At 38.5% G+C, this 18,063-nt stretch overlaps 1 protein-coding gene across 1 annotated transcript in view; it reads right to left on the bottom strand.

The window, feature by feature from the left end:
• The window catches only part of PPM1E (protein phosphatase, Mg2+/Mn2+ dependent 1E), a 215,437-nt gene that overhangs the window by 27,732 nt on the left and 169,642 nt on the right, over positions 1 to 18,063 (bottom strand). The window contains 1 exon segment of the mRNA XM_020991860.2: positions 13,195 to 13,313. Coding sequence (XP_020847519.1) covers positions 13,195 to 13,313 — 119 coding nt within the window.

The raw sequence follows: 18,063 nt of genomic DNA, 5'->3' as shown, positions 1-18,063 counted from the left end.
TAAGCACTATTGTCTCCTCCTCCTCCCTTTATCTTCTTTTTTCCTTTTCTCCACTTCCTTTATTCCTTTCTGCTCTACCTTCTTTTTCTGTCTCTTTCCTTGTGGAACACTAAAGGATTGGAGTTCTGAGTAGAATGGGGCTGGAATTTTGGTTGTAGAATGTAAGCTGCTTGAGGGCAGGTAATGTATCATTTTCAAATCTGTATCCCAACACTTAGCACAGGGCCTAGAAACAGAATAATGCTTAAGAAATGCTTCTTAATTGATTTAAATTTTTTTTTTTTACAGAATTATGGATTTAGGGCTGAAAGGGAGCTTAGAACATCTAGCCCAAAGCTTTCATTTTACAAATGCATAAACTGTGAGCAGAGAAGTTGTGACTTGCCCAAGGTCACACAGACTAATAGGAATAGAACCCAGGTCCTTTAACTCCAAAGCCATTGTACATAATATTATATTTAGTGATTAAAGTTCTATGTTTTCTGTTCTTAATTTTAAAAGCAGGCAAATAGGATATGTTTAATTTCACTAAGGAAAGAAAAGTGTTTTATTTGCATGGAGACTTTCTTTTTCTCTGTGGATCACTAACTCTCAGTAGAAAGAAAGGTTCCTTCTAGTTAGATTAAATCATAATCTAAAGATAGGTTGGAATCTTATCATTTGGTAACCTTAACACTGCTGAGAAGTAACTCTAGCATGTTAATGTAGCTCTGTTTTTGTGTAATACTGAGGCTCCTGGTGCTTTGAGACAATGATGCTCCTTCTTTATTGTAAATATGGAGAAATATAAATAAAAGAAAAGTTGTGTGACTTCACAGCTGTTAGCTGGTGCTGCAGTTAGGCAATATTATTGGGAATCATTCATGGCTTTTCATTCCATTGCAATGGTTCTCAGTCTGTGGGATCCCCAACTTTGTATGTGTATAAAGCACTGCCATCTTCATCTTTAACACTAACAAAATATGTACCAGTGACTCAGTATAATAAATAATCCAACATGCCTTCTCTAGACTGAATGATGTCTTGTGCACATACTACTATTTTTCAAATGTATGTGATGCTGTTGTATTTAATAAAATACAAATTTAAAAGTTACTGAATTTACCATAATTTTTGTACCTGCAATTTCTAATTGTAATTTCAAATTATATTTTGTTATTGCCCCAGCATGGTCCCTTCCACTTCTTTTTAAAATTTTTGTTTATTTTTAATTTTCAACATTCACTTTTATGAGATTTTGAATTCTAAAATTTGCCCCTTCCCTTCCCTCTCTCCTCCACAAGACAGCATGTAATCTGATATAGGCTATATGTGTACAATCATATTAAACATATTTCTACATTAGTCCTCTTGTGAAAGAAGAATCAGAACAAAAGGGGAAAACCAAGAGAAAGAAAAAACAACAAAAATAATATGCTTCAATCTGTGTTCAGACTCCATAGTTCTTTGTCTGGAGGTGGATAGCATTTTCCATCATGAGTCCTGGAATTGTCTTAGATCATTGCATTGCTGAGAAGAGCTAAGTCTATCAAAGTTAGTCATCACACAATGTTGCTATTACTGTGTACACTGTTCTGGTTCTGCTCATTTCACTCAGCATCAGTTCATGTAAGTCTTTCAAGATTTTTCTAAAATTCACCTGCTCATCGTTTCTTGTGGAATTTGTAATTTACTGAAAGATATTAACAGCACATCTACTCAAATGGCAGTCTGAGAAATTGTCTGAGGTTGGGAACCACTGATCTATTGTTTGAACTCTAAAGGCATGATAGACTAATTGAATTGCTCAAACATTCCACCTTCAATTTGTATGAACTTAATTGATGGTGACAGAAGGAACAATACATTGTAGGATGACTTGAATGGTGCTGAAGAAATTATATTAGATCTAATTTTATCCTCTACTCAAGATATAACAGTATTAAATTCCAAAGATAGCAAAGGAACCACCTGCATTTTTTTTTTTGCAATCTACTTCAAAGGCTTCTAATAACTTTTATGAGAGTTGGAAAGATATGGTAAATAGAGTGTTGAACTCGAAGTCAGAAGACCTAAGTCAATATCCAGTTTCTGACACTTGGTGGTTAGTGTGACCGTGGCTAAGTCACCCAATCTTTCTGAGCCTCAGGTAACTTCATAATATACTATGCTATACCTAGTACAGGGAATTCCTATACTGAGAAAATCACAGATCCTTGATTATCTCAAAGAGAAGAAGGAACAGAATGCTATTTTAAAAATTGGATTTTTCACAAACCTGACGTAACCAGACAGCCTGAGATAAAGTAACACAAATCCTGAACAAGTAAGTAGGGCTTCGTGTTTCACAAGAACCTGAAATTCCCATCTTTTGTTCCCAGCTCTGCCACTGCCTCTGTCTATATTTCTTACATATTAGGATAGAAAATTCAGAACAAGAGCCCTCAACCAGCTGATTTCAGGTGAAGAGCTGCATTTTAAGCCATGATGAATCATGGTATCTGCAACTGGTCAGTCAATCTCTGCCCTCGAGGAGCTCACATTTTAATGGGGGAGACAACATGAAACTATCTAGGTACATAAAAGATACACACACACACACACACACACCACACACACACACACACACACACACACACACTCCATGGTAGCTAGTCTCAGAGGAAAGGCACTAAATGCCGGGAGTACCAGGAAAGGCCTTCTGTAGAAGGCAGGAGTTGATTTGCATTTTGAAGGAAAAGCTAAGAAGTGGAGGAGAAGGGAGAGGATTCCAAGCATGGAGGCTATCATTCTTTGTCAGCAACCCTTGCCCCTCCTCCTCCAGTCTTTTTACTTTGGGAAAGTAATATAGTTTCTTTCCCGACTCAAAGAAAAAGCCTCTAAGGCTAGCAGCACACATCACACTGGGGTGGGGTGGGGAAGAGGTGGGGGTTCATCTGATAGAATAACATCAATTTGAGACAGCAAATCAGTTGCCTATTCAAGCAAAGCAGAATAAATGAGCAAATTTTAATTAACCATATACAAGGTACCTTTCTTACTATAAATCACCAAGGTGGTAGTCTCAAGAGGCTAATTTTTTCAGAAGCAATTTCAAGGGATGCTTCAATCAATCCTGAACATGCCTAATGCTTCATAGGGAGGATATAAATGTTATGGGAACCAAGGAGCTAACAAAATTTATAAATAGCAGAAGCTATCCTGGGTAAAAGAAGAAGTAATATGAAGTCCTGTATTTCAGAGACCATGTGGAATTTTCAGCTGGACTACACACTGCAAACTTGTTCCCTCCCCCAGAGTTGTGTGATAGCTAATTTGGGTCTCCTGAACCTTAAGGCATGCAGAACCTGGAAAGCCACAACAGAAGGAGAACATGATAATAAGAAACACCACCTTGCCCTTGTATAGGACTTCATAGGTTGTTATTTCATTTGAACCTCACATCAATTATTATCCCAATTTTACAGATGGTTAGAGAGAATAAAATGACAGGCCCAAGGCCACAGAGGCTGCCCAAGTAGCTGAGCTAGAATACAAGCTGTCTTCCTTGGAGAACCCATAAACTTCCATGAGTTTAATTACCATCTCTACACAGATAACTCCTAAATCTATTTATAGATCTCAAATCTTTCTCCTGAACTCCAATCCCACATCACCTTCTAGACAGCTACACCAAGATGTCCCATAGGCATCTCAAACTCAAAATGGTCAAAATGGAATTCATTATATGTCCCCCCAAATCCCTTCCTTCTCCAAATTTCCCTATTTCTGTTGATGTCACCAAGATCCTTTAAGTGATGAATGTTTGAAACCTTGAAGACATCCATGACTACTTCCCCTATGTCACCCCTGCATATCAAAGCACCTACTAAATTTTGTCAATTCTTCCTCTGTAAAAATCTCTCAGATTTGTCCCTTTCTCATAACTCACAGAGCCATTGTGCCAGTTCAAGTATCCATCAGCTATTTCTTAGATTAGTGCAATAACCTAACTGGTCTTGCTGTTTTCAGTCTCTCCCCTCTCCAATCTATCTTCTGCAAAGCTGCCAAATTAATATTGCTATAACACATTTCTGACTGCTGCTTCCTTACTCAAAACTTGTCAGTGCCCCTCTGTTGTCACTAGAATAAAATACAACTCCTGAGTCTCACTGCTACCACTTACCTTTCCAATTTAATTGCATATTATTACCCTTCACACAGTCACAATTCAAGAAAAATTGGCTTGCTATCTCTTCCCAGGACACAAAGTTTCATCTCCTACCTCCATGTCTTTGCACAAATGATGTCTCACGTCTTAAATGTACTCCCTACTCTCCTCTGCCCCTCAGAACCCCTGGTCTCCATCAAAGAGTACCTCAACTGCCGCCTCTTTCAGCATGAACTCTTTCCTGACTCTCTCTAGTTGGTGCTTTCTCCTTTTGAAATGATTTTATCTTACTTTGCATGGACTTTGTATTTACTTATCTATGTACATGTATTTCCCCAGTAGAATATAAGCTCCTTATGGATAGATACTGTTTCTTTTCTTGTCTTTCTATATTCCCAGGGTCTAGCATAGTCCCTGTCATGTCGAAGATGCTTAATGTTTGCTAAATTGAAGTTTCTCTCTTAATGTTTTTCCCATTTCATTTTGTTGCCTCTCAATACGTATTTTCCTGTTGTGAGAAATGTTTGTTTAGAATGGAAATAACCAGAGTGAAAGACAAAACCCAGGAATCAGAGACTTTGAAGTCATCAGAAAGAATAGGGAAGCCAAGAGGTGGAAGTGAGGAGGAAAAGAATTTCAGGCATGGAGCATATCATCCTTTGTTAGCAACCCTTGACCTTCTTCCTGGAGTATGTGATCCTAACAATGGGGATAAGAGATAAACAGGGGACCTGTGTTTCATTGATATAGGGTACTCCTGGATCAGAAAAATCACTCTTCCAATGTAGGCTGGCACCTTCTCTGCAACTTATAATATTAAAGAACTGTCCCAGAACACAAAACCATATTTCATATGCCTATTTCCCCCACGGATTTATAAATAAACTTTCTCTCCCAGTGAGATCTCAGTACAGTTCATCCTGGGTGAGACTGATTAAGTAAATTAAAGATTTTTCAAATGATTTGGAATGATGGTATACCAGTTCAAATCACAGGGTTGGCGTGGGCATATCTCCCTGGCATCTCTTGAAAGGTTTTAGAGCAAGAATTTTGTTGTTGTTGAGTCATGTCCAACTCTTGGTGACTCCTTTTGGGGTTTTCTTGGCAGAGATATTGGAGTGGTTTGCCATTTCCTTCTCCAGCTCATTTTAGAGATGAGGAACCGAGGCAAATAGGGTTAAATGACTTTCCCAGGGTCACCTAGCTAGTAAGTGTCTGAGACCAGATTTGAACTGAGAAAGACGAGTCTTCCTGATTTCAGGCCTGACATTCTATTCACCATGCAACCTAGCTGCCCTGAAAGCAAGAACAGTCACTATTGATTTTCTCCCCACCTTCTCCACCCCCTCCAAGCCTCTTCAATTTAATATCACAAGTTTATGGCATTTAACAAATTTTTTCCTTAAATAAGAGTCTAGGTCAACCCTTCAGCTTTTCTCTAACATGAAACATTTTCCTGAAGGGAATGCTGTAGAATGTCAGCAACATAAATAATTGCTGATTGAAATGGAAGGGGAAAGGGGGAGGGGAGTAAAAATGGTCCCCAGTAGCAATCCGCCCCCTCGCAGCTGTAAATTACTCAGTAGTCATTAAGGTCTTGGTTCTCGTCTAGAGTTAAAGCTGAGTCAGCTATCATCCTGACTATATGATGCAGAATTTTATTGCAGTGACAGAGCTTGTAGAGAAATAACTCCAGATCATAGAATCATAGAATCAGAGAGTTGGAAGGGACCCTAGAGGGCCATCTATTTCAACTGATACATAAAAGGAATCATCTGACAAGTAGTTGTTCAGCCTCTATCTGAAGACCTTCAAGTAAAGGGAACCCACTGCTCTTGAGGCTGACCGTTCCACTTTTAGGCAATTCTAACTGTTGGCAGTTTTCCCTGATGTCAATCCTAACTTGTCGTCTTTGGAGCTTTCATTTAGAGCTTTCATTTGTCCTCATCCATCCTGGCTCTGCCCTCTGGGGCCAAACAGAACAATTTTTATTCTCCTGTCCATATGACAGCCCTCCAATACTTGAAGATAGCTTGAGTCTTCTCTTTTCCAGACTAAACATGCCTAGTTCCTTTAACCTATACTGACATGACCTGAACTAAGTAAGAGCTCTTTACCACCCTGGTTGTTCTTTTCTGGACACTCAATCTTATCAATGTACATCCTAAAACATGGTACCCAGAACTGAACACAGTACTCTAGACAAGGTCTGATGAGGGCACTGGTGAGACTATCACCTCCTATTCTAGAAGCTACACTTCTCTAAATGTAGCTCAAGGTCACATTAGCTTTTTCGTTTTTATTTGGTTAGACAATGGGGTTAAATGACTTGCCCAGGGTCACACAGCTAGTAAGCGTCTGAGGTCAGATTTGAACTCAGGTCCTGTTGACTTCAGGGCCAGTACTCTATCCACTGCACCACCTAGCTGTCCCAGTACGTTAGCTTTTTGGGGGACCACATCACACTGCTGGCTCTTATTGAGTTTGTCAGCCACTAAAACCCCTAGATCTTTTCCAGAACAACTGCTTTCTAAACACGCTTTCTCCATCTTATTTTAGTTGATTTTTTTGTACTCAAGTCCAAGACTTTACATTTATCACTACTAAATTTCATCACATTAGAACTAGCCAAAAAGGTCTGTCAAGATCCTTTTAGATCCTGACTCCATCATCCATTTTGTTAGTCATCAACCCTAGCTTTGTGTGATCTGTACATTTGATGAGAATACCATCTATCCCCTTATCCTATTAATAGATCAAAATGTTAAATAGCACAGGGCACAACATGGGATATGTCATTAGATACCTCCTAGACTGCAGACATTGAACCATTAAGAACTAGGCTTTGAGTTTGGCCATACAACCAGTTTTGAATTCACCTTGTATCATTACCTAGTCCACATCTCCATCTGCTCCACAAGAATAACATGAAATTCTTAATCAAAAGCTTTCCTCAAGTCTACACGAACCATATCCATAGCATTTCCGTCACCTACTGGTTTAGTAATTCCATCAAAAAGGAAGTAGGGTTAATCTGGCATGACTTGTTCTAATGAAGCCCTGCTGGTTCTTTGTAATCACCATTTCTCTTTCTAGATATTTGCCAACCATCTCTTTAATGATCAATTCTAAAATTTTCCCAATAAGGGAAGATATTATTGCCCCATAGCTTGCCGTCACTATTATCTTTTCTTCTTCTTCTTCTTCTTCTTCTTCTTCTCTTCTCTCTCTTCTCTCTCTCTCTCTCTCTCTCTCTCTCTCTCTCTCTCTCTCTCTCTCAACACTTGCTCTTCCCCAATCTTATGGTAACTCATTTTTCATAATCTTTTACATATTGCTGATAGTAGCATAGCAAATCATATCTGCCAGTTCTTTCAGAAACCAAGGATGTAGCTCATCTGAGACTGGTGACTTGAATTTATCAAGGGCAGCTAGATGTTTTCTTATTATCTCTTTATTTATCTTGGCCATCATGTTAATCATTTCATTCTGTCATTTCCAGAGTAAAGGTCATTCTTCCTGGTTGCAGAGTTAACAGAAACAAAATACAAATTGAATGGCTCTGCCTCTCTCTTTTGTTAATTAACATCATCCCCACCTATCTTATGCAAAAATCCTTTCTCTTCTTTGGTCTTCCTTTACCTCCTAATATAGGTTAAAAAAAAAAGCCCAACAAGCCCTTTTGTTGTTTTTAGTTTTCTTCACCAGCCTCAGCTCATCCTGAGTTTTAACATTCCTGACACTTTTTACAGGACAGAACCACACTCTAATATTCATTCTCTGGTTTTGCTTTCATCTTCTGTAAATTTCTTTCTAAAATTCAGGTTGGTTAGTGAGTTCCTGGTGCATTCACATTGATTTTTCCAGACAAATCTTATTTTTCTTTCTCAATAGCATTATTTCCCTTTGTGTCTTCAGAATTTCAATCTTGAGCAACTTATATCTCTCCTGGGCTGACTTCCTCTGAAGCCTTTTAATTCATGGGCTCCTGCATATCTTTCCTCTGAAATCTCTGAGGTCTGCTTTCCCAAAATCTAGAATGTTATTAGATTATACCTGGAAATCTTCTCCTTCTCTATCACAAACTCCAGGTTAGATACTTTCCCCTCACCTACTCAGGTTTACTATCATTTCTACCACTGCAATAAGTTTCTCCCTGTTAGGGAGAAAACTGACTCAGAATAGAATTTCCCCTTATTGGTTTCTCCGTCTTTCAAGGATGACAAGAAGTTATTAGCTGCTCTGCTTTGGGGAGAGAGAGAGTTCCAGCAGATGTTATAATAACTGAAGTCCCTTATCACTACTTCATCATATCTCTGCGCTAGACTTGTGACGTTCCCCAGACTCCTCATTTATTTCTTCTCTTCTGTCTAGGTGGTTACTGGTGTACTCCAATGACAAAGTCACTTTGTTCCTTCCTCCTTTGACCTTCACCCAAATACTCTCTATCATGCTGGTTCCTGTATTTCCACCTTCTTAATATACAGTGCTACCCCACCCTCCCCATCTACTTACTCTTTTTCTTTTGAATAAGGTAAACCTATATCCGTAGCCACAGTCCAGTCATATGGATCATCCCACCAAGTTTCCATGATACCTATCAGGTTAAATTTGCCTCCTTGCACTAGTATCCCTAGTTATTGTTACCTGTATCAGAGCAGGAATCCTATCTAACTGCACTCTGGACCACAATGGTTTCAGGTGAGTTAGTTACTGTTGGCTAAGACAAGAGGACACATTTGCTTCAAAAGCAACAGTTCTTCATTCCTAGATATTTTTTCCTACCAAAGAATAACTTGGAGGAAAAGAGAGATACAAGTCTTCTAGGTGTCTCCTAATATTGTTTGCTTTGCCCTTTATTAAATGACATAAACACCCACTGTACAAAGAACAAATTTTTTCATTATTCATTTTCTTTACATTCCTCAGCATCTAACTAATGTGGTTTGGTTTTTTTGTGCGGCAAATTTAAAAGCAAATGTCCAAAACTGGGCAAGCAACTTTAACCTCAACTATGTCTTCACTTGTGTGGAAATCCTTTTATCCATTTCATACTGACTCCCTATGACTTTCCTCAAAGCAGTTGTTCCAAACCTTCTCTCCTTAAGCTCCAACTTACTTCCTACCCCTTCAACTCACCACTCCCCTCCTCTTAGCAAATCACCTCATCTCCTATTTCATTGGGAAAACCCAAGTCTTGACATAAGTAGAGCTAACTCCTCAACCCTATCCCCTCCAGTCTCTCGGAACCTGCTTAGTTGATCAACAATCTAACAAAAATAAACCTTTCGTTTGGCCCTACAAGATATCTTCTTATCTCATCTTCCCTCTCTACACTTTTTTTAGCCAGAGCAGTTTACTTCCCCAACTAGTGCTTCTTCATTTAATACTACACTCCTCCAACCACCTACAATCTGGCTTATATTCTCAATCCTCTCACTGGTATTTTTCCTCTCTTAGGTCACCAATAAACTTAAATTTTTTCCCTCAATTATATGCAAAATCAATTTTTAATATCATTTAAAAAAATTTTAAGTTCCAAATTCTCTCTGTCCCTCTACTCCTCCCTTCTTGAGAAGGCAAGCAATTTTATATAGATTATATACAGTGCAGCCATGCAAAACATGTTTCCATATTAGCCATGTTATAAAAGAAAATAAAGGCAAAAAAACCCCCTCACAATAATCCAGAAAAATAAAGAAGAAAAAAGTATGATTTCAACTGCATTTAGATTTCATCAGTTCTTTCTCTGGAGGTACATAGTACATCATAAGTTCTTTGGAATTGTCATGGATCATTGTACTGTAGAGAATAGCTAGATCATAGTTGATCATCAGACAATACTGCTGTTACTCTGTACAATGGTCTCTTGGTTCTGCTCACTTCACTTTGCATCAGTTCATATAAGTCTTCCCAGGTTTTTTCTGAAACTACCCTGCTTGTCATTTCTTATAGCACAATAGTATTTTATCACAATCATAAACTACAACTTGTTCAGCCATTCCCAATTGCTACCACAAAAAGAGCTGCTATAAATATTTTTGTACATATAGGTCCTTTTCCTTCCCCTTTGATCTTTTTGTGTTACAGATCCAGTAGTGGTATTGCTAGATCAAAAAGCAACTTTAACCTCAACTGGGTCTTCTTCACTTGAGTGGCATCACTCTTTTGGGCATGGTTCTGAATTGCTCTCTAGAAGGGCTGGACCAGTTCACAACTCCACCAACAGTGCATTGGTGTCCCAATTTTTCTACACTCCCTCCAGCATTTGTCATTTTGCTTTTCTGTCATGTCAGCCAATCTGATAGGTGTGAGGTAGAATCTCACTTGTTTTAATTTGCATTTCTCAACAGTAATTTAGAGCATTTCTTCATGTGACTATAGATAGCTTTGGCTTCTTCTGAAAACTGCCTGTTTATATCCTTTGACAATTTATCAGTCAAGGAATGACTGATATTCTTATAAATTTGACTCAGTTCTCTATATATTTGAGGAATTAGGCCTTTATCAAAGAAATTACCAATAACTTTTTAATTGTCAATGCCAATAGCTTTTTCTCAGCCCTTATCCCTCCTTGACTCTTCTGCAACTTTAAATACTGTGAAATCTTCCCTCCTACCCTTTCCTCCCTTGGTTTCTGTGACTCTCCTCTTTTCTGGCTCTTTTCCAGATTTTCTGACCAAAGTCCTAAGCTAGTTAGTTCTTCATCTTTCTACCACTACCCATGTATGAACATTCCTCAAAGCTCTGTCCTTCAGCTTTCCTTCCTATACTCCTGCAGGTGATCTCTTCTGTCCCCAACAGTGTAACAATCACATGTAACCTCATGTTCCAATGGTGTAATCACCACATGAGATGATTCTCAAATCAAAATCTCTAGCTCTGTTTTCCCCTCCGTGCTCCAGTTCTCCATTTGGCTGCCTGGACAGCTTTACCTGATTCTCACACTGGCACCTCAAATTCACCATGTCCAAAACATAACCATACATCTCTCTTCTTCCCTTCAAAAAAACCCACTCTCCTTTTCCCAAATTCCCTATTTCTACTAAGTGCATTATCATCCTCCCAGTTACCCAGATTCAAAATCTATCATATTTGTTCTTCCCTTTCCCTCATTCCCTCACATCTAGTCAATTGCCTTGTTTTGTCAATTCTTCCTCCACAACATCTCTCACATCTGTCCCATCTGCTCTACTTGCTCAGCTACTTCCCTTCCCTGACCTTTCAGTCAAGGCCTTGTCAGCTCTCATCTGGACTACTGCAATAGTCTACTAACTCTCCCTTCTTAAATACACCCTTGACACACCTACTGAAATAATCTAGGGCACAGGTCTGACCATATTACTCTTAGGTAAATCTACACTAGTTGTTCTTCTAACTCAACATGACATCTCTCTCAATGAATTTTACACAAGCCGTCTTTCATGTCAAAAATGACACTCTCCTTATTTCTGTCTTTCAGAATCCTTATCTTTTTTCAAGGCTCAGCACCTGTACTACCTTATCTGTGAAGCCTTTCATGAATCACACCTGAAAGCATTCTTTTCTTTCACCCCACTGTTTCTCAGATAGAATACAGTCTTCAGAACAGCATTTAAGACTCTCCACAGTGTGACTTTTATCTTTCTAGCCTTAGTTCATATTACAGCCCTTTATGAATTGTACATTCCAGCTAAACCAGATAGCCATTTCCTGAACTCAGTAGTTTATCTCCTGCCTCTATGGATTCACACAGACTGTCTCACTTGCCTGGGATGTACTTCCTCCTCATCTTTGCCTCTCAGAATTCTTGTCTTTTTTTTTTTTGGCCTTTTTGGTGAAGCAATCAGGATTAAGTGACTTGCTAACAAGTGTCATGTGTCTGAGGACAGATTTGAACTTACATCCTCCTGACTCCAAGGCCAGAGCTTATCCACCTAGCTGCCCTCTTGTCTTCCTTCAAAGCTCAGTTCAGTGATCTCCTCCCCCGTAAGTCTTTTCTGATTGCTACCCCTATGCAGTTTGCCTTACATTTTTGTTAAGGTGAAAATTATTTCTCCCAGCAGAATGTAAGTTCGCTGTGGGCAGGGACTTTTGCTTTGGTCATTGTATCCCCAGCACCTATTACTGGAGTTGGCACAGAATAGATAGTTAAATGTTCATTGAACTGAATTGTATATACCTCACCCCCCTCTGTTCTCTGCTTGAAGTTAGAGACTATGGTATTTTTTATCTTTTCATCACTGGTGCCTAGAATGGTAAACATAGTGGCTCTTAGGTTAATGTGTTAAAATGAAAAATTGCCGTATTAGATTATTTTGAGTGAAAGGGCTCTTATTTTCAAAAACATCAACATTTCTTTAGAGGCAGTTATGGACTGAATAAATTCTGCTTCTCTGAGACATAGACAAATCTATTCTGCTCCTTTCTTTGCCTGGGGGGAAAAGCCTACAACAGCCTCTCAGAAAAGCTGGAGTGCCAGATGCATATTTTCCTTATAGCCACCTCCCTGTTGACTGATAGGAAATTTACCATAACAAAGAGTTTCTGCTTTACAGTTGTTTTTAGAAAGCTATTTTGTTCTTGACATTTTTTGGGGGGGTATAATACAATATTTTTGGCACTCTACGTGCTTGATTTATTAAAGGTAAGCTACAAAACTTTACTTTTATTTTGTTCCCATTTAAACTCAGAAGTAAGACATGATTAAAATAATAATAATAATAATAATAATAACCTGACAGGCTCCTTGAATAATAATTAATGCTTCTCTTTGGCTCACTCTTTCCAGTTGACCAGTCATCAATCTCTTCCACTCTAGTGATCACTGTAACTGTTTCCTTTGCACTGTAGCATCACACCTCCTATACCTCTCTCCTCTCTTCTGAATTCATCTACAAAAACTAAAAGTTTCCCCCCCTTCTACCAACTTATTCTTTTTAATGTCCCTTTCTGGTAGTCGATACAAACATATCACTGAGGAAATACAATTGAATATAGATTTAGGTGCCATTTGCTGTGAGTCATTCTGCATACCAATATTTTAGCATTATACTAATAATGTAATAATGTATAGAGCTACTTACCCACAGTTCCTTCTGTGCCATCTGTTTCCTTTGGTATATAGTACATAGAAAGATCACTCTGAAGGACTTCATCTGATGTTGCTCTGGCTAAAGCAGCAGCCAAAAAGGAAGGGCAATTACTGAAAAAGATAAAGGAAAGGCAGTTTTCAGCAAGAGTTAATAAAGCAGTGAATTTCATATAAAGCTGAAGATATTTCAAAATAAGAAGGGATACAAGGAGGTCAAAGACAGAAAGGCCCCATATATACCAAAATACTCATAGTAGTGTTTTTTTGTGGTAACAAAAGTAGAAAGTGGGAACTCTTAGGTTGGAGAATGGCTGAAAGAAATGTGGGATGTGAATGTAATGGAATATTATTCTGCTATAAGAAATGAAGGGGTAGGGATTCAGGGAAATATGGGGAGGCGTATGAATGAATGAATGCAGAGCAAAAAAAAAAAGGAGAACCAGGAAAATAATAAATACAGTAACTATAAAGATGCTAATACAGACAACATTAAAAAGCAACTAAATTCAGATGAAATGTAAAGGTCAGTTACGATCTCAAAGAGGAGAGAGAGAGGAGAAAGAGGGAGGGGAAGAAAGGGAGGAGAGAGAGAGAGAGGAGATAGACTGTGGGATTTTGCTTAACTGTTTTTCTTTGTTACTGGGAAGGATTATATAGTGGGTATGTCAGAAAATGATTGTGAAATTAAAAACAAATGGGCATTGTAAAACAAAGGGGATACAGTAGCAATGTTTAAATCCTCCATTGCTGAGCCCCTTTGACAATTGTCAGACCAATTCAATTAAACATTCATTATGCATAAGGTACCATACCAGGAGAGATGCAAAGATTAAGAAGATAGCGGTTCTTGTTTTCATGGAGTTTATAATCTACCAGAGGAAATAAATAGGATATCTCCTCATGGTAGGGCAGCTAGGTGGTATAGTAGATAAAGCACTGGGCCTGGAGTCAGGAGAACCTGAGTTCAGATTTGACCTCAGACACTGACTAGTTGTGTGACCCTGGGCAAGTCGCTTAACCCTGTTTGCCTCAGTTTCCTCATTTGTAAAATGAGCTGGAGAAGGAAAATGGCAAACCATTCCAGTATCTTTGCCAAGAAAAACTCACAGAGTCACAAAGAGTCAGACATGACTGAAACGATTCAACAACTACCACCACTTATGGTAGGTCCTGTGAAACCCAGGAAGTTCTGAGGTAATATACACACACACTTTTGCTTGAATGGTACCTAACAAAGAGTTTACTTTTCTGAATAAATTCAATGGCCCTAACCAGAGCCCCTAATCCTTCGGTGACTCTAGACCACTTAATTCATTGATGTGGGAACTCCCACTGCAGAAACTCCCTTCACCAATGCAATTAGTAACTTTTCTGTAATTTATAGTCTTACAAGAGTTGTCTAGGGGTAGTAAGAGGTTAAGAGCCTAGCTCAGGGTCACAAAGCTATTAAGTCTGAACCCCAGGTCTTCCTGACTCCAACTCAGGAATTCTGAGTTGTTAAATAATCCTCCTTAATGCCTCAAAGTAGACTTGAAAATGGCTTTTTATAAAGATTGTCCTATTTTACTCCCCTACCTTTATTGCCATATGACTGACCATACAGGCTCTGGTGGCTATTCCCAAATCACCTTTTCTGTACAGTCACTTCCCCCACCTGATCCTCTCATTTTCTCTGAGTTAAATAGAAAACTTTCTTGTTCAATTTCCAGCTGTTTAGCTCTGAACTCATAAAAGGATGTGAAAACTTTAGGAATGAGAGCATTAACCATCAGTTCCATTAGTGGCAGATGTATCATCTGCAGGACACTTTTAGTCCCCGTTGATTTTTTTTTCTTTTTTGTCAGACAGAATGAAAATATTTTCAGTGAGGTAGGGAAGAGGATTAGCTGACTAATACCTAGGGAGATGTTCAACATCAAGCCAGACACTTTATCCACACAGCTATTCCCATGTGACAGAAAGCTATAAACTAAGCCTGAATCTCTTCTCATGGTTTTGACTTTGAATTAAAACAGTGATTATTTCTGAAAAATCAGATTTGCAAATATATTTTAAAACAGTCACATCAGAGAATGCTTGATATTACTTAAACAGAAGCATATCCTGTCATTATTAAGAGAATTACCAGGAGTGACTAATGTGCTAATAACTGCCTCCATTCACCTTTTCTCATACAGTACTAGGAAGATTCTGATACAAGTGTTGATGTTCGAACAGATGTAAGATATGTCTGGGGGCAGCTAGGTGGCGTAGGGGATAGAACTCTGGACCTGGCATTAGGAAGACTCACCTTCCTGAGTTTAAATCTGGCCTCAGACACTTACTAGCTGTGTGACCCTGGGTAAGTCGCTTAACCCAATTTGCCTCAGTTTCTTCTTCTGTAATATGAGCTGACAGAAATGGCAAACCACTCCAATATCTTTGCCAAGAAAACCCCAAATGGGGTCACCAAAAGTCAAACATGAAACGACTGAACAACAATAATGAAAGATATGTCTAACAAATATTAAGGGAGTGCAAATTTCTGTTGTTGGGGACAGGGGGATGATTTAGTAAAAATCACTGCATTGAGATCTCTCTGAACTTTGTGTTAGGTTCTTTGTTTGGGAAGAGCTCTGAAAAATATGTTTTGACTAATTCATTCCCCTCTTTTCCAAGTAGAGAAAATAATTATGTTTAATTAGGATAACCATGGTGGCATTATCTAAAGGATGCTAGGACTAGAGCTGGAAGAAACCTCAGAGGCCATGAAATTCAACCCCTTCATTTTAGAAATGAGAAAACTGACACCCAGGGAGATGAAGTGAGCTGTCCAAGGTGAGGAAGGGAGTAAGCATCAGAAGTGGGATAGGAACCTGGGTCCTCAGAGCAGGGACTGTCTCTTTATTTGTATCTTTCTTTGTATCCTTAGGACTTCAAACAGTGTCCAGTACAAAAGCAAGTGTCTGTTGACTCCAGAGTTAGTGTTCTTTCCACTGTCCCATGTTGTTGAATTCCACTTGACTCCTCTGAAATGAGCAAATTCAACTTTATGGTCACTTTAAACACTGGTACCATAACCATAGGATGATAAAATCCTAGATTTAGAGCTGGAACTTTAAAGGCCATGGAGTCTAACCCCTTCATTTTACAGATGCAGAAACTGAGGCACAAAGAGATTAACAGCTCGGAGTATGGACATTTAAACATGCTAATGGTCTACTCAGTATATATACTCTATATAAGTCTAGACCACTTAATTCATAGTATGAGAACTATTAGTGCAGGAACTTCCTCCTCCACCAATGAGATTAGCAACTTCTCTGTAATTTGGAGACTTTAGAGAGTAAACTAGGCAAAAAACTAGAAATTGAGGGGATGCTCATCAATTGGGGAATGGCTGAACAAGCCATGAATATAATGGAATATTATCATGCTATAAGAAATGATGAGCAGGCTGATTTCAGAAAAATCTGGAAAGACTTATATGAACTGATGCAGAGTGAAATGAGCAGAACCAGGAGAACATTGTACACAGTAACAGCAACACTGTGTAAAGATCAACTATGAATAACTTAGCTCCTCTCAGCAATACAATGACCCAAGGCAATTCTAAAGGACTCATGATGAAAAATGCTAACCACCTCCAGAGAAAGAACTGATGGACTCTGAATACAGATTGAAACCTGCCATTTTCACTTTCTTTATTTTCTGTCTGTGTGTGTTTTCCCTTTCAGTCTGTTTCTTCTTTCACAACATGACTAATATGGAAATATGTTTTGCATGATTGTATATAAATAATCTATATCAAATTGTTCACTGTTTTAGGAAGAGAGAAGGGGAGGGAGGAAGGGAGAAAAATTTGGAACTCAAAATTTTGTAAAAAGGAATCTTGAAAATTTTCTTTACATATAATTGGAAAAATAAAATACTATTTTAGAAAGAGAGAGTAGCCTAGGGGCAGTAGGAGATTAAGAGACTTATACAAAGCTAGTGTCTTCATGGAATCTGAATCAGGTCTTCTGTATTTCAACTTAGGGATTCTGAGTTGTTAAGTAATCCTCCTTAATTACTTGAAGTAAATTACTTGAAAATGACTATTTTTACAAAAATTATACAGGTGGTAGAGATAAGATGTCATAGCTGATTAACAGTGGGACATGGAACCAGGAAAAATGGGTTCAAGTCCAGCCTCTAGCACAGACTGACTGTGTGACCATGGAGAGATCTCTTTACCTGTCAGTGCCCAGGCAACAACACTCAAAGACGCTAAATCATAGATGAGTTGCAATTTGTACCAGTTAAGGAAATTCTACACTGGGAGGTCCCATACCAATGAATTAACAGTCTAGACTTTTCCTCTCTAAATCTTCATACATATGCTCCCCACCCCCCCCGACCCTAACCAGTAAAAGCTATTCTACATGATCATACTTTCTTAAGTGTTCATCATCCCAACCATCAAGAACTTTATGTCTTCATAAAAACAAGTCCACTAAAAAGAAATGAATGCTCATTCAGAATTTTGGTCTTCTCTTTAGATCCCAAAGCACCCAATCAACCCTTCTAGCTTTGTGCAGGTAAATATAACAATTCTGTATTATGTGCCATTGGATCATTTTTAATCTAGCAACTGAGAAAAGAGAGAAATCAATCATCAGAATTCTATTTATACTTCAATTGGATAGCTGATCATTTAAATAGGTATTCTTCACCAAAGCTAGTAGTGACTCTGTGCACATGAAAATGTATTAGAATTTCCCGTGGCTTTGCTCATGAGGAGGCTCCCAGGTTCAATAAGATTGTCACATATTGATACCCAGGATCAAACTACTGTGGCAATTGAGTGAACCACACTAACTCCATCTTGTGACTTAATTCT

This window comes from Phascolarctos cinereus, unplaced genomic scaffold, assembly GCF_003287225.1.
Source record: "Phascolarctos cinereus isolate Bilbo 61053 unplaced genomic scaffold, phaCin_HiC Scaffold_5;HRSCAF=322, whole genome shotgun sequence".
Taxonomy (NCBI): domain Eukaryota; kingdom Metazoa; phylum Chordata; class Mammalia; order Diprotodontia; family Phascolarctidae; genus Phascolarctos; species Phascolarctos cinereus.
The sequence above is the reverse complement of the archived record's forward strand: the minus strand, read 5'-3'. Positions and strand labels throughout refer to the sequence as shown.